Source organism: Telmatherina bonti (assembly GCF_933228915.1).
Source record: "Telmatherina bonti genome assembly, chromosome: 1".
Taxonomy (NCBI): Eukaryota; Metazoa; Chordata; class Actinopteri; order Atheriniformes; family Telmatherinidae; genus Telmatherina; species Telmatherina bonti.
The window spans coordinates 11,098,110-11,125,538 of NC_136619.1; the positions used below are offsets into that span (position 1 = coordinate 11,098,110).

The 27,429-nt window shown below is 40.5% G+C and overlaps 1 protein-coding gene across 1 annotated transcript in view; it reads left to right on the plus strand.

The window, feature by feature from the left end:
- itfg1 (integrin alpha FG-GAP repeat containing 1) overlaps positions 1–27,429 on the plus strand; it is a 199,768-nt gene that overhangs the window by 145,016 nt on the left and 27,323 nt on the right. Inside the window, exon 10 of the mRNA XM_079244943.1 lies at positions 21,647–21,771. Within this exon, the coding sequence (XP_079101069.1) occupies positions 21,647–21,771 (125 nt within the window). The remainder of the gene's footprint in view (positions 1–21,646; positions 21,772–27,429) is intronic.

Consider the following 27,429-nt stretch of genomic DNA (forward strand, 5'->3'; position numbering starts at 1 on the left):
AGTGTGTGAGTGAGTGTGTGAATGTGTGTGTTCACTGTCAACATTATTGACTGCAGATTTACTTAATTTTCCACTCTGCCGCTCTAAATGGAGGCCTGTTTCTTGTCAGGGCCTATAAAATGCACAATTTAATGGATATTTTGGTTTAATATGTCAATATGAAATTCTTACAGGACAATTAATATTCAGCTTTTCCTTGTTATAACTTATTTAAAAGATATTCCACATTTACTGATGCCCTCAGTGAAGCGTGACAAATCAGTTTTAGGCTATGGTGTCATGTGGGAAACAGTATTCAGTGTTTGTGCAAAAATAAAAAGAAATGGTAAAAATCCTGCAGAAGCAGGTAGAAAGTTTATGAGAGGGGGGTTCATCACCCCTGGAACGCTTTTTATAGACATTTACTTTATTATATATTCAATGAAAGAACGGTGATGTTCTATTTCTTTTAAAGATAAATGTCTAAAATGGTTGAATAAATAAAATTATATCTCCATCACAATACGATTTAAAAAATCTGTTTTAAAAAAAAAAAGTTCAGACCAGGTCTTAAAGTCAAGTGAAGTACACCGTGTTCAAGAGAAATTTAGCCAAAATGCAGAAACGATGTAAAGTTCACCCCGTTAATCAGTGGCTGATAGAACTACATAACTTGAGCTCATTGTTTTCTGCATCATCATCTTCATCATGCTGTTTCACTTCATTAAGCTTTGTGGAGCTTTGTTTATTAAAGGCTCTCTTAAGGTTAGAGTCTGGGCAACAACAGCTCCAGAAATACACAAAATAAATGTCACAGTGCCGATAAACCAGTCCGGAAAATGAAGTTTTGAGATGATAAAAAGTTGCAGAGTGTGACTTTAAAGACATACTGAAGACCTGATTCTTTTTCTGTCCTCTTGATAGATAAAACCACTGAACTGACTACAACCTTGACACAAGTACATAAACGCGGACATTATTCCAATGTGTGCTCAGATGTCATTGTTGGCTTTCTTTCTGCAAAGTGCTTTGAAATGCTTCTTGTGGTTTGACACTTTATAAACAAAATATTTTGCTAGAAATGCTGTTTTTTAATAACATTTCTCCAGCATATTTTCATGTAGCACCAAAGCCTCTGCTATTGTATTAATTCTGAGTCATGCATAGTATTTTATTAATATCTATTAAAGCAAATTCCATGTAGAGTCACCTGTATTGATTATGATAAAATGCAGGAGCCCAAACCCTCCACGGGGTTAGAAATATCTGCAGTTTAGGAAGTGATGATTCATCTCCTACCAGGCTACCTTAAATTAATATGGATAGAGAGATTTACAGGTACAGCGAGACAGATGCTCGCCGAGATTAGACACGACACCGTGGACAGCAGCACAGTGCCACATTAGCTACAGTTAACCTAGCTGTTATACTGTGGGAAGGACACAGAGCTGATGAGGACAAGATGCACTGACAGCCTGGGGTCAGAGATATTTATAGTCTGTGTGAATTTCTCTGTGCAGCACAATCCCACATTGTCAGATTACATTGTTTCATTTGTCTGTTGGCGCAGCTGGACGGTATACATATTTAAAGAAGTGTAGAAAGATCTGACTCTAACATCATAATTATTTTACCATCCACTAGACGGCCATTATCACCTGGCCATTAACCGGCAGTAAAAGTAGTCTTCCAATGGCTGCACACTTCGCTCCAAGTTGTTTTCATGTCGCTCCAAACCCAAAAAGCCGTGGACACGATATCAACACTAGTCATGCTTTATTTAGTTAGTGCAAAGGGGATCCAACTCCCCACTCCACACACTCCACTGGTGTAAAATATGCAGTTAAATGGGCATTGACAGAAAGAGCAGAGACAGTGTGGGGGTGGGGGGAGGGATGCGCTTTCACCAGCTGCACCCACACCGAAGCAGAGAGGATGGAGGATGTATAATCCCACTGAGTGTAGATAGGCAGTCATTTTTTTAAAGAAAGTTTAACTGTAAAAACACACACACACACACACACACACACACACACACACACTTACACAACTCGTTGTGTTAGAAAGGGAATTAATATCCACTTTTAAACCTCTGAGCCCTGATCATGCTCCAAGATTTCACCAGCTGGCTGCAGGGATTTACTACCATTCAGTCACAAGAGCATTACTGAGGTTGGTCAGCTCACAGTCAGCATGCCAGTTCATCCTGGAGGTGTTGGACGAGGTTCAGGTTAGCACGGCGTACAGTCCAGGCATGTTCTTCCACACCAAACTGAGAATGCAGTACATTTATGAACCTTTCTTACAGGTGTTACGTTGAAACAATGAAGGGTCTTTCTCCAACTGTTGTAGCAAACATGCAAACACAGCTGCCTGTTTTATTACGCTGTCATGTTGTAGTTTCTAAGAGCACGTTCACATCAGCCTTTTTTATTCAAATCCTAGTTCGTTTGCTTGGAAAGTCCACTTCCTCTGGGGAAATGGGAATGCGCTATCAAAATTCCTGTTTGGACCAAACAACGAGTGCAGGTGTCGGCCCGTTTCAAGCAAACAAAATACAGGAAGCGGTCTAGAAAAAAAGTCACTCCCTGCATTTGACTTGGCATTGCTTTGTGGGTCAATACATAACCATGACGCTGAGTCTTCTGCCTCGTCTGTTTTTCATACTGTATGGTAAATGGACTTGTACTTCTATAGCGCTTTTCTAGTCATGCAGACCACTCAAAGTGCTTTACACTACTTGTTACATTCACCCATACACACACACACTCATTCAACTCACTCATACCCCAATAGGCACATCGGAGGGCAGTTTGGGGTTCAGTGTCTTGCCCCAGGACACTTCGGCATTTTAGTCAGGGGAAGCCTGGAATCGATCCCCCCAACTTACCAGCCGTCCCTCCATCCTGTATCTATTGTTGCAGTGTATTTCTGCAGTTTAATTGCATTAAACACAATGAAAAACCCAAAACAACGATAGTTTTGTATCCATGTTTAACTCGCAATGAAGTTTTTTTTTCTTCACGCAGGTCTTGTCCTCTCTTTTGCTAAATACTAGTGTTGGGCCACCTTTGGTGAGAATGGGGATTTATTATTATAATCATTTGGCTCGTTTGACCAAAGTGCAATGGGAATGCGACCTCGCTTCACATGGATACACCCCCTACAACTGAGCCGAGTCTTGTGGACTATCCTGATATGAATGCACCCTAAGACTAAGGTAGTTTCTCAGATTAACATGAAATAGCGACAGTTGACATTTATGCATTTCTTTTTTTATCAGTTGTTGATTAATCAAAACTTTATACTGAGAGCCATATTCACCCATTTGCACACATTCGTACAAAGCTTCTTGTCTTTACAGTCTCATTTCCGCTTTACTCCAGTCAAAGCTTTTTTTTTTTCAACGCTCAGTCCAATAATAATACAGATAAGTTAGATTTCATAGCAACTATGTTCTTTAAGAACTGGTGTTGCTTAGCAAAGCAAGCAATCATCAAATCTGTTCAATTCAGTTCCCTGTTTGGAGCGAACGCGGGTTGGTAGGCGATCCTTGACAGGAAGGTACATCACTGAAACCAGACTCTGGAAAGCTGGTTAGCTACTTCAACCAATTGGAGGTGAAGAGGGCAAAAGCAAGCGACCATCACTGTTGGCCAGGGGGCTACTTACTAAGTAAGATTAACTAGACAGAACAGTTACATAATCACAGAGAGGTGCATGGCACATTGCAGGATGCAACCATCATATTTAGAAACAGCAGTCACTTAAAATAAAAATAAACAGACGGAGTAAAACATAAGCATGCCATTATCGAGACAAAATCCAATCATTAGCTGGAATTTATCCATACGAGCACAGGGAATGGTCCCAGCAATGTGTGCAGCTCAGTGAGTCTTTGTTCTGTAATACATGTAAGCAAGCAGATTCAGACTCAGACCTCGAAATGCTTCTGGTCACTTTTCTAACTTTTTTGTTGTTGCCCTGTCCTGCAATCCCTGTCCTCTTTAAATGATTTAGTGTTCCTGTCAATCAATCTGAAAGAACTTCACTTCTACCTGTGTTTGTTCATTAATCAATGTTATGTATTATGTATTTGTACAGTGACTTACAGTTAACTGTACAGTTAACTCCTCCCTTGTCCCTTGAACATTTGATGACAGGGTTTGGAAAGGTAGCCATCAATTGTGTCACATTTTTTAACGTGTTTCATTATTTCCTGAGTTGAAACTGTTGGAATAAAAGATCCTGTTGTGTAAAACAGCTTGATGAAGGTGAAGGACCACATAATAGGCATACCTCAGTGCCTGTTGCAGGAAAGCCAGAACCAGAAGCCTAAAACTGTCCTCTACATAAAGACTACATAAATGGCTTACTTCAGGCCGGACATGGAGATGAAAAAGGGTGAATACTAACAAATTAAAAATCCCTTTTGTTTCCCCTGCCGTAGCATCGTGTAAAAGTTGTATGTGACCTTTTTTTTAAGGGGGGGGGGGTTACTGAACGATCATATTTCATATAGTTTTTATTCCTTAGAGGCATTTTTCATTTTGGGTCTTTATAAAACTATCAATTCAGTTGCTTTTTTTTATCTGGTTTTAGTATTTTTTAATTAATTTTAATGATTTTTCCTTCATGATTTTATTGGACATTCAGGTTTGATGTGTGTGAGTGGAGAGTTTATTGTTTGTCATAACATTTTCTACGGGGACCCGTCTGTAAACCAAATTTCCCAGTTGGGGTAATAAAGAAAGGACTTGATTTGATGACTTGGCAGGGAGAGGTTTCACATCAAGGTCTGTCCTAAACCTGCGGCCATCCTCCAATGCCAGCATCCTATCTCTTGGTTTTAAGATCGTGCGGTGCTTTTTTTTAAAAATGTAATACGATTTTATCTTACCCCAGATCCAGTACTCCACCAAGTTCCTGAGAATTTGCAGTGTTACTTTCTTCAATCTTGATGATGGACACACTTAAGAGATAGCCTTCACATTTTGTCCACGGAAGAAAAACCTTATTACTTGCAAAGACTTTTCACAACATTCCTGATTTAGTGTTAGCAGAATCAAATTTGTGTCTTTATTACTGTTTATTACAACCTAACAACAACTTATCCTGTTATTAAATGAAAAGCACAGATAAAGGTGGAGAATGAGCATAACCAGCTGCTTTCCAAGTACGATCCCCTTAACACTCATTTAACAGCGGCAAAGTGCTGGCAGGGTGCTGTGTGTTTAAGTGTGTGTTTTTCTGTCATGATGGGGACCAAGACCTGGCACACCTACTTATGGCGCCTGAATGTAAACATGAGGCTTGCGGTTTGGTCCTTATAGGAAGTGACTTTCCAGGGTTAAGACATATTTAGGATCAAGGTTAGAGTTATGTTGTGGTTTGGTATTCAGTTTTAATGGTTGATAGTCCCTACAGGCGATGTAAACCAGTTGCGTGTGTGTAAAGTGTATTTATTCTGTACATTGTAGCACCGGAAACAGCTTGCAAGGCTGCCAAAGATGAGCAACGATGGGGCATGTGCACACACACACACACACACACACACACACATGCAATGGGCTTCCCTACTGAGGCCAACGTTCTTCACTTGCCCTTCACCTTCCTCAAAGGAAGGGAGAGCTGAGATGAAAGGAAAAATTAGGACATAAATATGCAGCTCCAGTATAACAAAAGATGATTGTACGAGAGAGGAGCGAAGTTAAGGAAGATAAAGAGATGATTTGGACAAATGAAGGTGTAGATTGATCTTATTTTGGCAAAAACCACCTCAGAGACACTGCGAACATGTTCTATAACTACTGTACAGGTCTGTTAAGTGATATCATCCTTGTAGACGTCGTATTTGTCAAAGGCAATTCTGCAATTTTTTTATCTACCTCCTAAGTTTAATTTGTGGGGATCTATGTATGTGTGTTTTTGTGTGTGTGTGTGGGCCGTGCATGTGAGTTTTTGCTGTGACATCTTTCTCCCCATGACTTTGTGTGTAAGTGTGGGCATGCCCCTTACTAAGCAGGTTGGATGGATGAGCATGGGCTATGCTTCTGACAACACCACACCTCATTATCTGCTAACTCCTACTGAGACGCAGAGAGGAGGGGGAGTCGATGGGGGAGGCAGGTGGGATTGTGGAAATGAATATTTGATGTTATTCATTAAGAACCTTTTTAATGCGCTCTCTCCACTACAATGGACACTGCAGTGTTTTTTCCAGCTCAGCATATGACACCACGTTTTCATCCAAAACGTATCACACTCCACTGATTTTGTTCATTATGGTGAATATTAGATTTGACTTAATGTCTGTCAATATTTTATACTTTATATTTTTACCTGCTGTCCTGTTAAAGTTTATGTTCAGTTAGCTTAGGTTATCAAAGCAATCTGAAGAGGCTAAGGTCTGGTTTGATTAAGCCTTGACACAGTGAACAGCATGTCAATAACTCACTCACACGAAAAAGATAACAGATGAACAGTCTTACAATAATTTCTATAAAAATTGTGCTTATTTTTTTTAATCTGTGGTGCTCTTGGCTTCTCACATTATTTATTATGCGCTCATTGATTCCCAACTAAACAGCTAAACTAATTCTTGTTAAACTTTTTGCCTTTATTGCAGCTTGTTTGACAAATCATATTTATGGTTTATTATCTGGGTTTTTCTCACAATCAGTGATATGTGCACATTGTCTGGGAAGTTAGGCTAAACAGTTACATCATTAGCTTTTTAACCTATTGATAGCACATACACACACACTGGTTGCCAGTCCACCTTGTTAGTTTTGGCTTTGACCCACTTTTGGCTTAATTCTTGGTGCCATAGATTTGTCAAGATGTTGGAAACATTCCTCAGAGATTTTGCTTCATATTGACATGAAGTATCACACAGTTGCTGCAATTCCACGATGAGAATCTCCCGTTCCACCACATCCCAAAGCTGCTCTGTTGGGCAAAGATCTGGTGACTCTGGAGGCCGTTGGAGGACAGTGAACTCATCATCATGATGAAGAAAGCAGCTGGAGATGATGTGAGCTTTGTGACATGGTGCATTATCCTGCTGGAAGTTTCCATCAGAAGATGTTACACTGCTTATAAAGGGATGGACATGGTCATTGGTAGGCTGTGGTGGTGAAACCATGCCATGCTGATACTAAGAGGCCTTAAGTGTGCCAAAATATCCTTCCCACCATTAGACCTCAAACAGCCTAAACCAGACTGGATCAATGTTCACATTAAATTCTGATCCTACCATCTGAACGGGGAGCTGACATGGGGACTTGTTAATGGTAAATGGACTTGTCCTTATATAGCACTTCTCCAGTCATATCGACCACTCATCACTACACACATTCTCTGTCATAACACACTACACTACAACAGACATTCAACCATTCATAAACACACTCACACTACACACTCATAATGACACAGTTGTAAGAGGACTGCTCTTCCTCTTGAGCTACAGCCGCTCCTCACCAGACCAGCAACGTTTCTCCATCTTCTATTGTCCAGTTTTGGTGAGTCTGTTTGAATTGTAGCCTCAGTTTCCTGTTCTTATCTGACGGTGTGGTCTTCTGCTGCTGTAGACCATCGGCTTCAAGGTTGGACGTGTTGTGTGTTGGTAGAAACCACTAGGTGGGGATTCTGTTGTTTTTCTACCATCTCAAAGGAGAGTACCCTTTCTTCTCTGACATTGAAATTTTGGTCCAGACAGCTGTATTTCTCTGGATATTTTCTCTTTTTCTTAATCATTCTCTATGAAACCTAGAGATGGTTGTGTGTGATAAAAAGAAGTATATCATCAGTTTCTGAAATGCCCAACCAAACACAGCCACCTTCATTGCCACTTAAATCCCATTTCTTTCTCATTTTGATGTCCAGTTTGAACTTATCAAGTCGTCTTGACCATTTCTACAAGACTAAACACATCAAGTTGCTGCCTTGTGATTGTCTGATTAGCTGTTTTTGATAAGAAGTACTTCATGAAGTGGCCAGCAAATGAGTCCATACATTGCAAATATCTCTGCCTCTACACATGACTTCATATTTAGTAGGTTATTTACTTATCTCTAAGATATATATATTTCTTTAAGAAAAAATAAAGCAGGAATAAAAAAATGAAGTAGTGTCATAAATATGATGTAGTTTGTGAAATTGCCGCATAGTTTTCATATAAAGGTGCTTTAATGGAAATCCATCCACTTACAACTCCCATTACCCATGATTAGATGAGCTGATAATATCCAGCTATCAATTCATCTAAATTTGATATTTATAAATATGTTGAATGTCACTGTGAGGCTAAAAGAAATTAAGTAACACTGTAAAAACTCTTGGTAATTTACTATGTTCAGAAAGTATAAGTGTGCCAAAGATTGGCGAAAAGAAATTAGACCACTTGAGTAAGAAGCAATGGTAAAAACAGTGAGTGTTCAAAGGGAGGAGAAACTTAACAGCTAGGATCAATGTGGAGCTCTCTGCAGACTGTCCAATTAGTCTAATGAGTTCAAAGAATTAGCAGTGGCTCACAGAAGAACACACACAGAGTTAGACAGTGGTCGTACATGCATACATGACATTTAACAACCACATTCACTCATCAAAGCCTCGCTCCTCGATTAAATACTTAAAATATTCCCCCCAAAAAGCTTAAATGATGGTTTAAATAGAAGATAAGTACATCCTGCAGCCTTCTAAAAGCCACGGTGAAACCGCTTTTCTCAAAACTCCTCTGGTCAACACAGTGTTACCCTATTTACTGACCATTTCATTGAACACAATACGGAGGATAATCTTGAGAAACAGGGAGAATTCACAGCATGGAGGGAAGAGTAGGTGGATAAGAGAGATGGAAAGGGTTGAAAGGGGAGAAAATGAGAGGGTGCAGCGGGCAGATCTGAAAGTGCAGCGCCGAGCGGCTGAGAGAAACGCATCAGAGTGAAAATGAGGCAGGAATAAAAGGGGAAGATGAGAAACTGAAGGGGAAGAGTGCAGAAAGAACAGAAGTAGAGAACGGAGGGAAATTTTGGAGTGGAAGGAAAATAACCTGAATGAAATGGATAAATTCCCTCATTTAGATGTAATTCAGCTCTTCGGAGGCAACAAGCAATTCATCAGTTTCAGGTGTGTTGGAGGAGGGTGTGTGTGTGAGACTAACACGTTGGTCATTGTTCTGAGAGATGATTTTCAGCTCTGTAATCAAAGGATTCTTAATGACAAGTAGTTAGTGTAGATAAAAATCTTTTATGATCCAAACTTACTCTGCAGAAATTATGAGCAAACACTGTATAATGGTACACTGTATCACGTCTGATACAAAGGTCACGCTATAGCTGCCGTCAGAAGCACCTGTCGTAAATTTAGTTGATTATTTTCACATTCGATATATGTTCACATCCAAGTAGTAGTTCATAAAAATGTTCAATAATTATTATTTATTTATTTTTTCATTCAGTAAGTTCATGTAAAAGCATGTTGTCTATTTGGATGGAAGTGTATGGAAGAAAGGGGGGACCATTTTCCTTTTCTTCCGCTGGTCCACATTGTTGCTTGGGGGATGTAGTTGATTGGTGCACTCAGGGAGCCACACGAGGCGCTGTGCATGCGGCGTCTGCAAGAGACAGGTTGCATCTATGGAGATATGGAGAATGGAGATAAGTTCTTTGTTCTTGTGGGAAGCCGTGGATATTTTTATTCCCTTGGAGTTGATGCGGCCAATGAAGTATAATTTTTCCTTGTGTTTCATTGTTAATTGGTTCATTATGTGAACTTTATGTAACTGTAATGCCAATTAAGCAGCTAGGATCAATAGGATCAATCAGCTTAATTCCCAGCTTCGAGCTCTAAAACAGGCATCAAGGCGTTTGGAAAACAGATGGCGTTCATCAGGACTAGAGGAGTCTCACTTAACCTGGAAAGAAAGTTTAATCGTATACAAAAAAGCCTTACGTACGGCAAGAACAGCTTATTATTCATCATTGATAGAGGAAAACAAAAACAACCCTCGGTTTCTTTTCAGCACTGTAGCTAGGCTTACTAGGAGCCGGAGCGCTGTGGAGCCATGTATTCCTTTCTCACTTAGCTGTGATGATTTCATGTATTTTTTCAGGAATAAAATTGACACTATTAGAGATCAAATTCACAATACTCTTCCTTCTACCTATAATGTTGAGCCTGTTGTGGTCTCCGAAGCATCCTTAGAACCAGGATCTGACTTGTGTCTAAATAGTTTCTGTCCTGTCCAACCCTCTGAATTAACTAAAATAATAGCTTCATCTAAACCATCCACCTGTATCTTAGACCCTCTCCCAACGAGCCTCTTTAAGGACATTTTCTCTTTAATTAATACATCACTACTAAATCTTATCAATATGTCTTTAGTGACAGGATATGTACCACAATCATTTAAAACTGCTGTAATCAAGCCTTTACTTAAAAAGCAATCTCTGGATCCAGAGGTGATAGCAAATTATAGACCTATATCTAACCTCCCGTTTATGTCCAAAATTCTGGAGAAAATAGTTTCAGCTCAGCTACATGCCCACCTGAGCAGAAAGAATTTATGCGAGGAGTTTCAGTCAGGATTTAGAGCTCATCATAGCACTGAGACAGCATTGGTGAAAGTTACTAATGACCTTCTTATGGCCTCAGACAAAGGACTTGTGTCCGTACTTATCTTGCTTGATCTTAGTGCTGCATTTGATACAGTCGATCATAACATTCTGTTACAAAGACTAGAACAGGTGATTGGAATTACAGGTACAGCGTTAAGCTGGTTTAAATCATATTTATCTGATAGACTTCAGTTCGTTCATGTAAATGACAAGTCCTCCTCACAAACTACAGTAAGTCATGGAGTTCCTCAAGGTTCTGTACTTGGACCAATACTCTTCACGCTATATATGCTCCCTTTAGGCAAAATTATTAGACAGCATGGAATAAACTTTCATTGTTATGCAGATGATACTCAACTACACTTATCCTTTAAACCAGATGAAACAAATCAGCCCAATAGGCTACAAAATTGTCTCATAGACATAAAGACTTGGATGTCTAGAAATTTTCTCCTCTTAAACTCAGATAAGACTGAAGTAATTCTCGTTGGATCTGAAAAACTCAGAGCTAAATTTTCCGGTTTTGTAATGAACCTGGATGGCATTACTTTAGCTTCCAGTGCTACAGTGAGAAACCTTGGAGTAATATTTGACCCTGACCTGTCCTTTGGCCCACATATTAAGCAGGTTACTAAAACAGCCTTCTTTCATTTACGTAATATAGCCAAAATTAGGGACATTCTGTCTCGGAGTGATGCAGAAAAACTGGTTCACGCTTTTGTTACTTCGAGACTAGATTACTGTAACTCTCTATTACTGGGCTGTCCTAAATATGCCCTGAAAAGCCTTCAGCTGATCCAGAATTCTGCAGCCAGAGTCCTGACCAGAACCAGCATGAGAGATCATATTTCTCCAGTTTTAGCCTCTCTTCATTGGCTGCCTGTTGAATCTAGAATATAATTTAAAATCCTTCTCCTTACATATAAAGCCCTCCACAACCAGGCACCACTATATATCAAAGACCTCATTGTTCCTTATATACCAAGCAGAGTACTTCGTTCGCAGACTGCAGGCTTACTTGTGGTTCCTAGAGTCTCAAAGAGCCGAGCAGGAGGCAGAGCCTTTGGTTATCAGGCCCCTCTCTTATGGAATAAGCTCCCAGTTAGTGTTAGGGAAGCAGACACCCTCCCCACCTTTAAGACTAGGCTGAAGACTTATCTTTTTGATAAGTCCTATAGCTAGGGATGGTTAGCATCCCTTAGTTATGCTGCTATAGGTTTAGACTGCTGAGGGACATTTCCTGATACACTGAGCTTCTTTCTTTTTCTCTTTATCTCTTTCTTTTACCCCCCCCCCCCATAACAGTGTTGCATCATTAACATGTATGTCTCCTGTCTCAGCAGGTCTCCCTGGCCGGGAGTAGCAGTTCCTGTTGTCTGTTGTCTTTCTGTCCTCTTCCCCCCACACAGCAGAGGCAGATGGCTGCCTGTCCTGAGCCGGGTTCTGCCGGAGGTTTCCTTCCTGTTAAAAGGGAGTTTTTTCCTTCCCACTGTCGCCAGTGTGCTTGCTCAGGATGGGAGATTGAGTTGGACTCAACTCAATCTGTTGGTTTCCTTATATAGGCTGTTATGAATTGGCCTTCATTATGTTTTCCCCTCTCTCTGTAAAGCGTCTTGAGATGACATTGCCGTGATTTGACGCTATATAAATAAAGTTGAATTGAATTGAATTGAATTAAGCTTTTAATTTGATGTAATTCGGAAAAGTTTACCTTTTGCTATGTCTCGAGAATTCCTATTTTATTTATGTTACTCCTCTGTTTTGCTTTAAGTTCATTTAAGTTTGGTATTTCTTTTCTTAGTTCGGACGGCATATTTGGGACAATCAAGGATCTTCCAAGTCAAGTTGAAGACACTGTCCGTCAGTAAATGTCTGTGAAATCCAAGAACGATTTCAAGCTTGATTAAACTTCAAGGGAGTAACACACGCTCCTACTTTTGAAGAAATCTTGCTGGTTGTTGTGAACGATGCATGGAGGCAACATGCAGTTATTGTTCTTCTCATAGTGCAGTGGAAACTTCCTTTGGTTGAGCCTTGTTTCACAGTTTCTTATAATGGGCACTTTTCAGTTTTGCTTTAAATTAATAATGCTGATTAAAAACAACTCCAGCACAAGTTGCTGTGGTTTCCTGAAAGGTAGTTTCTGAAAAGCGATCTCTCTCAGGCAGGATTCACACATTTAGTTTAAATGAGGTGATGTCTCGATTAAATCAGTTCTGAGCTCATCGCTTTGCCTGCGTGGCTTTCAGATTAAAGTTGAAAATGTCTCAACTTTTCAAATGTGAATGCGACCACCAGCCAGTCAAATCAGCTGACCGGTCGGATCGCTCATCTGGCCTGAAATGCTTCAAACATCGAGCCACATCTGGGTAAATGCTGCCTTTAGTACACCATATTAATTTAATTACATTTCTTCTGCAGAAGATCTGAAGTGTGTCACTAAAAAGAGAAAATTGGTGAAGGGATATAAATGTAAAGGTTTTCTAGCGATAAGAAGCTAAGATGAGACCTCGGTGTGAGATTTACACACCTACGAGCTTGCACTTCGCCGTCTGGTCGCAGGTGTTGACATGCTTCAGTGCTGTAGTGTTATAGAGGCAGTCCAGATCTGAATGACAACGCAGGAACGACAAAACCCTCTGGGTCCTACCACAAACCCCACCACACACACAGGCTCACACTTCCACACTCTCATTTCGCTTCACAATCAATGTCCAGATCTTGGCATCATTTTGCGGCACTGAAAGGGGCTCTTCAGGCGAGGTGGACTGTGTGTGTGTGTACATGTGCGTGTGTGTTCATATGCACTCCTGTCCCTCATGGCTGCACCCTACATCTCAGCAATTTGCTCCTTTTATTGCCATCAGGGGAGCAAATGGTTTCTATAGCGACAGGCACAAGGAAGTTTTTTCTCTTTCTCCCTCTAGTTTTGAAGCCCTAGGGAGTGAAAGAGATCATGTGTGTGTGTGTGTCTTCTCTTCAGGTCAGTCAGGCTTATAACATTTCCTTCCAGGATAAATTTACTGGGATTGTTATGTAAATGTATTTCCTAATTTCCTGTGGAACAGCTGTGCGTTTCTGGCGTTTTCTGCAGAATTCTTTATTTATTCTTCACTGGTAACGTCTCTTCTTGTAGTCCTGACAGTGATTGACGTGACATTGTTTGTCTGCATCTCTAACCAGAGGTGGTAAAACATCCAGACAGGACGGCAGATGGACACACACAAAATTATCCTCATTACCATGATGTGTCCTGCTTACAGGCATCCGTGTCCTCGCTCCATGTGACTTCCTCTCTTTCTCTTGCATGTTTGTCTTTACCCACGAGGGGGGGGAAAAAAAGTTTGTTGGCTTCAGCATCCTGGCGAGCTTCTATCCTTCTGTTCTTATAAAGCTTTGATTGCATTTTTTGTGACGGAAACGGAGAACATGAGAACAACCACAGCAGGATAAAATGCAATTAACATATTGTAAATGGAGATTCCACACTGTGACATTTGAAATCTTATCATGCACATATGCAGCGTTTTGAATTGGTTTCATCCCACAATGCTTGCTCAAGTGCTCAGTGACAAGCATGCAAAAAAAAAAATCAAAGAACACAAGCGTGTGTGCACCGCAAGCAGCTCTGGAGATAATGTAAACTATAAAAGTGAAAGATATCTGAATGACTTTATCAGGGCGACATTCCTGCAGAGTGTAAACCGAGGAGTTAGACACCTAATAAAGTAGTAGCTGTTGATGCAGCTGCTCTGCATGTTGCGTTTTTCTCACCAATCTTTTGGAATAACGGATAATTAATTCATGCAAGCTGAAAATATTCAGAAAATCTGAAGGTTAAAGCATCTGAAAAAAAACTGATGACATAAATTTCGTCTTTGTTTTGATCATTTTATAAATACTGAACATTTTCTGTTTGTACCAGAGGATGCATCTTATTCTGATTACTAGTTTTACTCTTCTCATCTTTTAAGTACATTTATTTGAACCCTTTAAGGTCCTTGTCCACCATTTGGTAGAGGGGAATTTGCAGTGACTTTTGTAAATTACTTTTTAAAAATAAACCTTCCTGAGCCATCTCTACCATTTAGTTTGGGTATGTGAAACCCAAACTAATTGTTTGTTCAAACATTACTGTTTATGTCACTGTCATTACGTTATTAAGTCATATCACAACTATTTTCCAAAAACACATTTATTCTGATTATTCTTGTCCAAAACAAAAATACAATCTAAAAAGTTTTTTTTTTTGGCTGGTCTTTTTTCTTTGTGGGAACTTTAAAAGTTAAGAAAAAAGTTGTATTAAGTTTGTAACTCCACACCTGAACAGGTACAGAGGCTATGGCTGCTCGATGCAGAAGGTCCAGGTTCAAATCCTGGTGTGCTGCAGGTCATTTCCTCCTCACCCTGACCCCATATCCTGTCAGAAATACAGTAAAGTAGCGACTGCTGGAGAAAAAATGCTTTAAAAAACTATCTTTATGGGTTGAGTTTTAAATATTTGACATTTTGACGCATTTACAGTTTGGTGTATAAAATTAAAGATCAGTGATTACATATGTATATATGATGTATTGAGTGGCTACATATATGTATAGATATTGTGATGAATAAGTCAGTGGATACGAATAATGAGTCTGTCATGGTGTAGACCAGTGAGTGAACCAGAATGGTGAGTGTCCAAATACCTTTATAGAGCAGGTGAAATGGCATGTACCATGTATAGACACCTTAAAGGGGTGTCTCCTGTTCATGTTAATGTGACTGATCTTTAATGAATAATCAATTTTTATATGTATATATTGAGCCATGTTGGATTGTTTATAGCCTTGCCTAAGGTTTACTGGCAGGTTGACGTACGTAGTGTAGTTTGTATCTAGGCATTGTATTAATTGTTAAGTGAATGTCAGTTAATGTTGGTTTGTCTTGTAGGAGGGCCTCCACTATAAAGCTGGAGGAGAAGCTTCAGGTGCGAGAGAGCATTTTTGTTGTGATTGAGCAGCCATTGAATATTGCTTGTGCAACTGCTAGCTGATGCATGGCTGACTTGTGTTTTATTTTTGTAACTAATAAAGACAAAGCTGAAGAGCTGAGCTTCTGCAATTTTCTCCTACCACTATAGCCAACCTCACAGAGTCAAACAGAGGTAGGACTAGATGAGCATCAGCTTCATCCTAACCCTCATTAAACTTAAAATTATCTTTTGTTTTTTTGTCAGTAAGTCGCTGGACGTTGACTGACGTGATTTGTTTATCATGACAGGATGAACTTTTTTGGCTGCTTTGAACAAAAACAAACTGTCATGTAACACAATGCTAACCTTGAGAGTAGGTGTTGGACTATGGATTTAACACCTGGTTATTCAGACAGGGTTACAGTAATAATGTACACAAAGGTCTTTTGTATTAGATTTAGTACTCAGTTATGTGTGGGTGTGATTCAGATTTTTACCCAGATGTGTGTGTTTTCTGACGTATGATTATACAGTCCTCGTGTCATACAGAACTGAACTTTAAATGATGGGACAAACTGTAAAAATAATAAAAAATAAAATATAAAATTAAGAAATTAGGAGGTTTAGTAACTGTTGCGCCTCTTCCTCTGAATAAAGGAAGCTGTAGCTGCAACTACACCAGCAACTGTTCCATCATGTCGACATTTCACAGGCTGTCAACTCATTACTGAACTGCAGGGGTGAATTTCATCCAGTTGATACTAAAGGTTTTACCTTTTCTTTTATTTAATATGCTTTTCAACGTTATGTTTAAACAACTCAGCATTAATGGAATAATTTGTCCACAGCAGCATCTGTTTGTGTTTCTGGTTAAAGTCTGGATGGAAGCTGTTTTTTCTGAAGGTTTGAACAGGTGACTGTAACTCTTAAAGATTGGTGTATTTAACTGGGAGTGAGCGCATGTGTTGGTGCACATCTGGTCCTCAGATTTTGACCAAGGAGCACTAACTTGTTGAACACAGTGAAAGTCAAGCTGCCTGTACAAGTAAATGTGTGTGTGTCAGAGTTGTAAACCTCTTTGGCTAGTTTAAAGCTGCTTTGTCTTCTAAGAAATGGATTGCACGCTGTCAATCATGCGTCCATGGTGGGATGCCCTGCAAAGACTTCTGCTGGCTCTGCTTTGGAGATATAGGACCAAAACACACAAACACAATGTCCCTGGCATACACACAAATACACACAAAACACGCTGCTACGCTGCTCTGCATAACACCCTTCGCCAACCTCCGTGTGTTGTGAAATGGCTGCGCTCCAGCCGTTGCCATGTTTGTTCGCCAGTCTACTCGAACACACACTCACACAGCACTAAGCAGACGCTAAGCCAGGCTCCCTGCCTGCAACGCAGCCCTGCTTGATCCTCCCTCAGAACACACAAACACACACACACACACACACACACATCCATCCACTCCACCCTGCCGAGTGGCCCACTGCAAGCTATCCACCTCTTGCCACCTGACAGGATGAAACAGTGCCTCAAAAAACATGAAACCAACCTTTGCACAAAGGTTCAGTCTCTTCAAAAAACTCTGTCCTGCATCTCGAGAGCCTCCATAGAGCCTCATCTATGTTTTTCTTTTTCTTTAATAGTGCATGTTGGTTGTCTGTGGTGCTTTGAAGTACCAGACATGGTACATGTGGTTATGACTGTTTTACTACAGTATTAATCCGTCAAGTCATTGGGATGTGTGATGCAGACGCGTGTAATTAATCCTAACTGAATGACTCAAAGGAACGCTATAAAACATTCAGTTTAAGTGTAAGTCATTCAGTTGAGATTAATTACTTTATTTCAATGTTCATTTAAAAGTCCTGCATGTAAAATGTAACGTTAGACATGGGAACATTGAGGGTATGAGCTTTGTGATATATTTTACATTTACAGTGACAAGATAGACATTAAAGACGCGTTATGTAACTTTTGACATTAAAACTCTGCATCCTGGACTTGTTGTTGGGACACAGTCACATCTATAATGTGTATTTCTAGAGCCGCTGCTGCCCAGCAGCATCCTGACGCAGAGAAACTTCACTATACAACTTTTATATCCGGGACGCAACGTGACGTTTCACCTCGCAAAAAGTGTCAGTTTTGAACATGCAACGTTTTTGATTCAGCAAAGAAATGCAAGAAGGTTAAAAGAGTGAAAGAAAACAAAACAAGAGTCGTCTTAAGATCGTTTTTTGCTGGTTGGAGAGAGCTAACAGGTCAGGTAGGATGCAAGATTGATGGTGGATGAGCCGTCGAAAGGCGGCGCATGACGGGAAAATGGCCAACGTTTCGTAGTGTGTCTGTAAAGACTGCACGTCATTCACTACATGTTGTGTTTACCATGTTTCCTCTTTTAGTTGATCTTGTTGTATGCACTCCCACTCTGCAACATTTTCCTTCTGGATATGTGCTCAACGTTTCCGAGCAATCCATCCCGAACTTTCCTAGCATCTGATCCGTTAATTGCTTTTTTTTGTCGGGTTTTTTTGGAACAGGATTGTGGTTTCGTACGACTCCTTTCTTTCATCCTGCATCAGCTCTATTGAACTAACATCATTAGGTTATGATTAAAAGTCATCCAGTACAGTGAAATACAGCTTTCCTCTTGCAGTTCTTCTTCCCACGCAGACAAAAGTCAGATACTGTAGCTTTCCATCTCTATTAGAAGTCCGTGCTTCGCAGTGACCTGAACGGGTCAGTGTGAGCCCACGTCTTCCTGAAAATGGCCTCTCTCATGATTCAGACGCTTCAGAAAACCGTAACCCAGCACTGAAGAGCTGAACGAAGACACAGCTGTAAAAAGAAATGTCTGATGACGGGGTTTTTTCTGTGGAAAGTGGCGAAAGTTGATGCTGCACCTTGAACTCTGATGGTTGATGCAGCCAAAGCGTGTCCATTAAACCAATCAAGGCTTCATTACCCAGTCTCCATGTAATGGTCACTAATGGTTAAATACTTACTTTCAGCCATTGCATTTGTAGTTAAACATCTTATCTTTGAATAAAATGGCAGCTTTTTATATGTGCAGCATGAAAGAGCTTCTAATTAGAAATATATCGACGTGCTGTGAGATGGACTGACACAACCGCGGTTCAGGTGACAAAAAATGAGCAGGATTTGTTGGGATTTTTTTTTGTTTGTTTTGTTCCTCCTGAGCTGAAGAGAAGCGTAGATTAGAAAAAATCAAAAGGAAAGCTGTTGGGCTCCTCCTGGTCTGCAATACGCAGTACATCCACATTAATTCTGATCACTGGCTGCCTTGAGGCTTCCTCTCTCTCTCTCTCTCTCTCTCTCTCTCTCTCTCTCTCTCTCTCTGCTCTTCCATCCTTCCCTCTCTTTGTTTACCACATAGAGGTTGATTTATGTCAGCTGCACTTGGCAGAGTTGGGTGGCGTGGGCGAGATACAGCAGCTGAAGTGGAGCGAGAGAGAAGACGAAGAGCAGGGAGAAGAAGAAGGAGACGTAAAAGGCCAAATCACAGTGATGTATCAGGGCGAGAGAGAAGAAGAGATGGGCTTAAAGAGGGAGACTAAATACTGAGGGCTAAATGCGAATAGCGTCATAGAATAGGAAGGCAGATTACAAGGCAGCAGGGAGAGGTGTTGCACTGGCCTCAGGTGTTTCAATCCGATCTGTATTTTTTATGATGCCTCTTCACATCAGAACACAAGGTCTCATGCTGCGGCCCCTCCAGGGACATCCCTCTTGTCATGCATTTAGTCCTCATCCTCCTCCTTATGTTTACTTTTTACATATTTGTCTTATCAGTGCTGATCTGCACAGTTTAGAGTGCAACGCGGTGCAACACGGGAAACTAAAGTCTCTGCCTTTGGGAAAACAAAGCGAGCAAAACAAACATAGATTGTTGGTTATTTTACAGAAAGTCACAACAGGAATGTGTGCCGCTTCTGGTCCAGGGGACCAGAAGTCCAGTCCTCGACATCTACCATCCTGCAACCTTTAGATCAGAGGTGTCCAGCTCCAGTCCTCGAGGGCCAGAATCCTGCAGGTTTTCTATGTATCCCTGCTCAGACACACCTGATTCAAATTAATTAGTAGTAGAGCTTAATCAGTTGTGCACGTCATTGGCTGTTTGATCCATTTAGTGGAAGCTAGATGTGTTGGAACAGGAATACATGGGAAACCTGCAGGACAGCGGCCCTCGAGGACTGACTTTGGACACCCCTGCTTTAGATGCAACCCCTGTCCAGTACAGCTGAGTCAAACAGCTGAATTCCTCTTCTGCATGTCATTCATCTCTGCAGAGGCCGGCTAACGAGACACTTATTTGATTCAGGTGTGTTGGAGAAGGGTTACACCTAAAAACAGCAGGATGGTAGATCTTGAGGACTGGACTTGGGCACCCCTGCTCTGGACTGATTTATAAAACCAGGATATGCACTACAGGTCCTCAAAAAGTCACACTTGTATATCGTCAGACCAGTTATAGCTTTGCAAGCATTCACTGGGACATTGTTTGGATATGCTTTTGCACGACACATTTGCTTCCGTTCAGAGCTGCAGTGATTTTTCTGCAACATCTTGTATTGATGATGGGAGAGTCCGACCGCGCTGCAAAGTCTTATCCAACAAGAGTCTAGACGGGGTTGTGGACACTGGTGGCTGATCCATGTGTAAAAATGCTCCCAGAGTCACTATTTCACACTCTGAGCCGCATGAATCCTGGTGGTGTTGTTTTGGGGTGTAGCCAGATCAGAGAAGGTGGAATAACCTGCTCATTCAGTATAATCTGGTAGTCAGCTGACCTGACCGGCTGCAACAACCGCAGAACATAGACCCCCCCCACAGGCTAGTGCAGCAGCAGACACCAGGCATCATGGCTGCATCACTTCATCTGCTTCTCTTCTTACCCTGAGGCTCCCAGTATTCTGGAATAAGGTAAATGTGGACTCATCAAACCACATGACCTTCTTCCAGCCATAAAGTCCAATCCAATTGAAACCTTTTTTTTCTGGTTAGCCTCCCTGATTAGTGACTGTCTTATGGCTACACAGCTTGTTAGTCCAAATCGCTCAAGTTTCCTTCACTTTGTGTGGAAATATTCTTACTTTCACTATTAAACTTAGCCCTGAGTTTTACTGTTGTCTTTTTGTGATGTATCACAGTCATTCATGATATTTTTCTGATTTGAATTCTTCTTGGAAAATAATTGATCCCCCCTTTCTGTCCAGTTTTTAACAATGTGTTTGTCAATCGTAACCTGATTTTAGTAGTTTTAGCACCTCTTAAGATGTTGTATTTGCTTGATGTCAGTAATTTGACCCTTTTCAGACAGATTAACATCTTTTCTGAGACCACAAGGTGTGTCCCACATGGTGGTGTAAGAAATGAGCAGCGTAATTAGTATGGGTGCAAAGATCGAATCAAAAAATCGAATATTGGGATTTATTTTGCTTCACAGTTTTAAAATCAATTTTTTTTTTAAATAAATAAAAATAATCCATTATCAAATTTTTGTCATTTTTCGTGTTTTTATTGATCTTTTTACTTTTCTTCTTGGGCATCATAGCAACAGAATGAGGATCTGGCTACTCTGTAGTTTTTTCGTCATTGAAATCAAGAAAAATGAGAGCAAAAAAAAGTTTTATACATTTTTTTTTATAATCTACAATAAACAGCAATATCAAAGAATTGTGAGAATTGCAATTTAAATTGATTCGAAACCCAAAAAAATCGGAGTTAAATCGAATTGGGACAAAAGCATATCGTCACAGCCCTGGTAATTAGACATGTCTTTAAAAGCTATTGTGTCTGAATAAGAGTGAAGGGGTGCCAAAGAATGACCTGGGTCATATGGAGTATATATAGATATAGAGACATTGGTTGTTCTGTTATGCCACATTATCCTGCACCAGAGTTAATGTGAATTTGGTTTTGTTTGTCCTGATATGACAAAGCTTCACCATAATCTTAACAAGCATTGTTACAGATAAGAAACGCTGATTATCACTTAATTAGTTTCTTTACTGGTTTTAAGGGCAGATTTCCTAACATGGTTCCTCTTTTTCTCTCTCACAGCCGGTCAGTTGAGCCAATCGGCTCATTTCTCCCTCCAGCTGCCCTACACCGTGCTCGGTCTCGGACGCAGTGCTAACTTCTTGGATCACCTTTTCGTCGGCATCCCCCGGGAGCCAGGAAATACGGTGAGCAGATATGTGAAGAGACATGACTTCACAGGGTTTCTGCAGCAACGCGTGCAGCTTGCATGACCACAGATTAAGTAATTCCTCTACAACTATGTTCACTTAAAGTTTAGGACCAAAGACTTATAAACAGCCAGCAGATCATGACGTTAAGCGCCAGAAAACCTTCCAAGAAAACGATGAACTGATGGAATAATTCATGGGGAAAAATAATTTAAGAATCTGAAAGTCATGAGCAGAGAACAAAATTGTTTCTTTCCTCTCACTTAAGCTTTTTTTTTTTTCCTTAATGAGCCAAATATAACACATTTCCTTTGCGAGGATTCAGAAAAAAGCTTTTCTTCAACTCATTTATTCATCTAATCAGTAATGCAGAACAAAAACAGGCAGATTTTGCAGAAACTTTATAATCCTGCACAATTATTAAATACTTGTTTTGTTTTTTACTTTTTTCCAAGCAGATGTTCATGAAGGAAACTGTTATACACAGTGTTGTCTGTTGTGTAAAATGTGCAAAAAAACAAAAAACAAAACAAAAGAGCACAAAAGTGAGAAATTTAATATTTTTTTCATAAATTATACTTATATATTAGCAAAAACAATGCCAGCACCAATCAGTCCATCTTTCTCTCCACTTAAAAAATGAAGTCTTGCGCTTATTTTTGTATTGATTTAATTATTTGAACATTTTTACTTTTACTCTTATTTCAAGACATCACATTTCAGTCTATCTTCCAAGCTGTGAGTTTAACAGGTAAAATCAAGGTGAGAAGTTTATTTCCAGTTCAAACTGTGACTGGGAAACCATCTGGATGGGCGGGAGGAATTGAAATATTGCGTAGATGTTTTATGAAAGTTGGATTTCGCTGTGTCTCTTGCGATGGCATGATTCATGACATTTCCTGGGAATTTGATTAAACTACAGCGAGTTCCCAGCCAGAACTGAAACACAAGCAAAGACTTCACACACACACACACACACACACACACACACACACACACACACACATCTTTATTTCATACAGACAACGTATGAACGACTCTCTGGATCCGGCAGATGTGCGATCCATGTCATTCAACAAGCTAATGTTATACTAATGCAGTAAATAATTAATGCTTGTCGATGTAATCTATTCATCGCCCACATCTCCAGACTCCACTCCCTTAAATGTCATCTCTCTTCATTTCAGCTCCCTGCACTCATCTCCATCTCTGTTTTCTCTCACCGTGCAGTTGTCACTCTGAATATTAGGCACAACAGAGCCCTTTTTCTCCCCTCCCGTGAGGTACCAAGGTCTTCCTCAAGCAGCTGATTAGAATTGCAGATGGCCCGGCCCACCACTCGGTAGCTGCAGCGCACCGAGACCACTCATCTCCAACAAGCTGCTTTATTGTCTCTTTTCACAACGTTTCGTACTATAAATGTCCGTATACATTTTTTTTCCTTGCCTCGTTTTTCTTGGTCGTTCCTCTACAAAGTGAATTAATGAATGTCTAAAGATGTAGCCCATTATGCCGAGTCGACTGTTTTTCTTTTGCCCAGAGGGACGGCGGAGGAGAGCGACTTTGTTAAATCAACAGTATTTCTAATAAGAAAGAGGATAGAGTTTGTACATCCTGACCCCTCTTCCACCCTGTTCAGCTGGCAGGTTTAGTTCGTTTGTCAATTCTTTTAAAAATTTTGTTTTTTTTCATATATATATATATATATATATATATATATATATATATATATATATATATATATATATATATATATATATATACTTATGTCCTGTTATCTTGCTGTCCTCCCCCACTGTGCCCTTTGCAGTTCCTCCTCTAAAATGGGTTTCCACCCGCTGTGTCACAGAAGAAGCGGTTTTGTAATTTCTGTTTGGATCTCTTCCATCTTTTGTCCAATCTTTCCTCTTTTATTTCCCCCTCCCAATCTTTATAGTGAGTCTCTCTCCTCCTGTTCACTTATCCTCCACCCAGGGGGATTCCCTTTGCTGCTCAAAGTGGTTTACTTCACTAATCAGTCCCCTACTTGTCACTCTCACCCTCCATCTCTGTATTTGTCTCTGTCGTTCTCTCATAGTGTGCCAGTTTCCCTGGCTTTGAACCAGAGTATTTCTCTTTCTCTCTGAAGACTTGGAAACACTTTTCTCTTCCAAACAGCCAGATCAGATCTGCTCCCAGGCAGCGGTCGTGAAGGCTGACTCGCCTCCAACGTTGCTCCCCCGCCAGTTGCCACACGAATAACAGCGCTTTCCAAGAGCTAAGCGACAATGGCTGGCGGCAAGAATGTGCTCGTTACGTAAAAGGAAGCAGAGCGGCTGCTGCACGCTCATTCAAAATAGCTGCAAGATGTCGTTCCTCTCAATTAATAAGGAGTGGAGAGTCACAGTTAAAGAACAGCAGCACTTCCAGATTCTGCCAAACATCCTACTGGAATTTTCTCCCTGCTGCATGCATTATTACGGTGTGGAAACTGCACTAATGATGCTTCTCCCCTCATTAGCATATGAACCTTTAATCCCCCCACAATGATCCTGATGCCTGAAAAGGTGTTAAATCAAAAACATGGGAATAAGAAAGTCAACAAACGCTGGACTTTTCCAGACATGAAAGCACTGCTGAGTGCGGAGGCCAAACTCAGTCGGTGTCTGTCTCGTGTCTGATGTCATCGCTGGACGCTGAGCCCCGAGGCAGCCGGCGACTAAAAATGAAACGTGAACTTAATCAAAGTCAAACTGATGTCAAACAAACACTGTAAGCACATGTTTGGAAACTGAATTCAGTCTGTCCCTGGCCTGCTACTTCCATCTAAATCCATGTATGAACTGTCTTTGGGAATGTGGACCTTGTGTAAGAAACTCTGGTTTAAAGGAATATTTTGTATTTATCTTTGTAAACTTGCCAGGTTTTTGTGATGTTAAGAAATTAGGCCATAAAAAGTCCACCTTTAACACATAAGTACAATTAGCTGGTTGCACCTTTTTTCTATTTAATCACAGGATATATTTGATCAAACATCCAAACCTGCCTACAAATTTACAAAAGATATTTAATGTCTCCCAGTAGCATGTAAGAACATGTGTTCTGGTCTGACTGGACCATGGCTGAAAGTTTTATCCTCAGTTCCAAAAGAAAAGCGCTTTCCATCACCAAAAGAGCAGCGAACCACAGTGAAGCACGGTGGTGGCAGTATCATGCTTTGGGTGTTGCTTGTCTTCAATTGGAACTACAGCTTTAGTCGTGGTGGAAGGAGTTATAAACAGTCCCTGTATCGGTTCCTTCTGGCCCATAGTCTTCAGCCATCTGCTACAAAAAACCAAAGATAAAGAGAAATTTCTCCCTTAAGAATGATAATGACTCCGAGCATACGTCCAAATCTTAAAAAAATTAGTTTTACCTAGGGTAAATAAAGTTCTGGAAAGTCAGAGATTAAAATATAAATCCAACTAAAGAAAATCTATGAAGTGAACTTAACCCACCACTGAGACATTTGGCATCACTTCGTGGTACAAACTCTGCTCAAAATCCTGTTGAGCACAATCTGATTCTTGTCTTCTGCCCCGTAATGGGCACCGGAAAGCAGAATTTATACATATTGTGACATATCACATGGTAATAAATGATAACAACCCGGATCGGCGGGGAAATAAAGGACGCAACATAAAATTAGGTATTTGGGGAATATATTGTCCAACAAAGTTAAACAAGCCGGAGGAAACAAGCAGGTGGAGCAGCTCAAACCAATAATAGAAAGAACTAAACAACTGGGAGCAGAACTACAGCCTACTTAAAAAACACAAAAGCAGATCCGAAGTTAAACCCAGTCTACACAAAAAATCCACCAAACCAAAGCTAATCTCAAAATGCACAAAAAGCTGTACACATTCAGATATCCAGGCAGCCACTAAATGGCCAAGCTGTCTCCACAACACAGCTGCTACAACTTCGAGATTAAATTACTTTTAAACGGGCGAGTTAGACAAAAAGTCATTCCCCCCACAGTTTTCATGAAGAGAAACCTGACCTAGTAAACCTAAAATGGATTTTTGAACCAGGCTGTAAACATGTTTATTTCTGCTGTGAAGTTGGTCTTTTTAACATGGGAGTCTATGGGGATTTGCTCTGTTTTGGAGCCCCTAGTGGATGAAGGGGGAACTGCAGTTTTATGCACTTCAGCATAGGCTTTACTTTTTACCACCGGAGGCTCCGTCCATCTTTCATAGACGGTCTATGGTCTTGATGGGCTAATAGGATTGTGTAGAAGTGATACCCTCACCATCTGACAGATTTAGTCAGTTTGGAAGGAAGTGTGGGAAATATTGCCAAGTCAAGGTGGGCCACGCTAAAAAACTCCTGTTGAAGAAGACTGCTGTGATAAAAATTAAACGGTGTTTCGGCAAAGTATGAAGGCTGTGTCCACTGAGGCTAGCAGCTTTAGGAATAAGTTACGCTGAAGGTGGGAAGCGTTTCAAAACAAACTTTTAAATTTTACCCATATTTTATTCCTTGCCACATATTCTTCATGTAGTTGTTTACATTGTCACTATGTTCCCAACTAAATAACGTCTGTGCTGCAGTGCATCACTGCATGCACAGTGGTTTCCCAGCATAATCCGCCGCTGATCAGCTGTTTCGCAAATAAACTCCGGTCTAATCTCAAAACACCGAATATGAGCTGCAAATATGAGTGGAAACTAACGTCATGCCCATCAGTGAGCCATCCAGCAAGTCTCACACAACCTCAGCACCCAGATGTGCAAGTAGCCTCTGTTCACACAGTGATGTTCATCTGTTCAGACAAGATTAACAGATCGGATGTGAAAAATGTCTAATGACATTAACTAGAATATGTTTGTTTTTCTGGTTGGAGTTGTTTTAAATGGAGAAAATTCCCTTTTCTGTCGCTGCCTGTTGGCTTTTAGCTGCTTCTGTCTGTTCTTCTGTCAGAAAACCTCCTGATTTCTTTACAATACCGACTTTATCTTTGTGATTGTTTCTCCTCTCTGTGTAGAACACTTTCCACACTACCAATCTGAGTGGGGAAAAATACTAGCAAAACATAAAAATATGTAAATATTTGCCCCCTTGCTCTCATTTCCACCACGAAGATCACTCAGTGGTCAGCAGGGAGGATTGGATGTTTGCATTGTGTTGGCACAAGATGACCAGTTTCGTTGTAAACTTTAGATCAGACTCAGAGTCTGGCAGGACGGAGAGGGAGACAGGAACCTGTCAGTCCAACACAGCATCGCATGTCAATGCCAACAAAACTCTGAGAGGAAGTCTGATCGGCTACTCTAAATGGACATTTCAGTTTTAGTTATATGTGTTTGGGTTTATAAAGGCTTGAAAGTGACAGTCGCTACATGAGTCATACTTGTCCTCCAGTACAAGCGACATCATGAGTTTTCATCTTTTCTCACTGCTGCGTATGAAAAATGTTCGCTTAGAAAATAACCATGAAGCTCCTGTTTCCAGTAAAACAAAAATGCTTCACATTAACAGCCACTGTTGCATGTAAACAACAAGATACGCTTAATTTTCTGCCTAACCTGATGTGTTCCAGCTGTTCCTGTTTCAGACTCGTTTCTTCAGATGTGTTCAGATCAGCAGGCTTGTGTGCAGATGGGATCAGTTGTGGTAAAACAGACAAAAAGC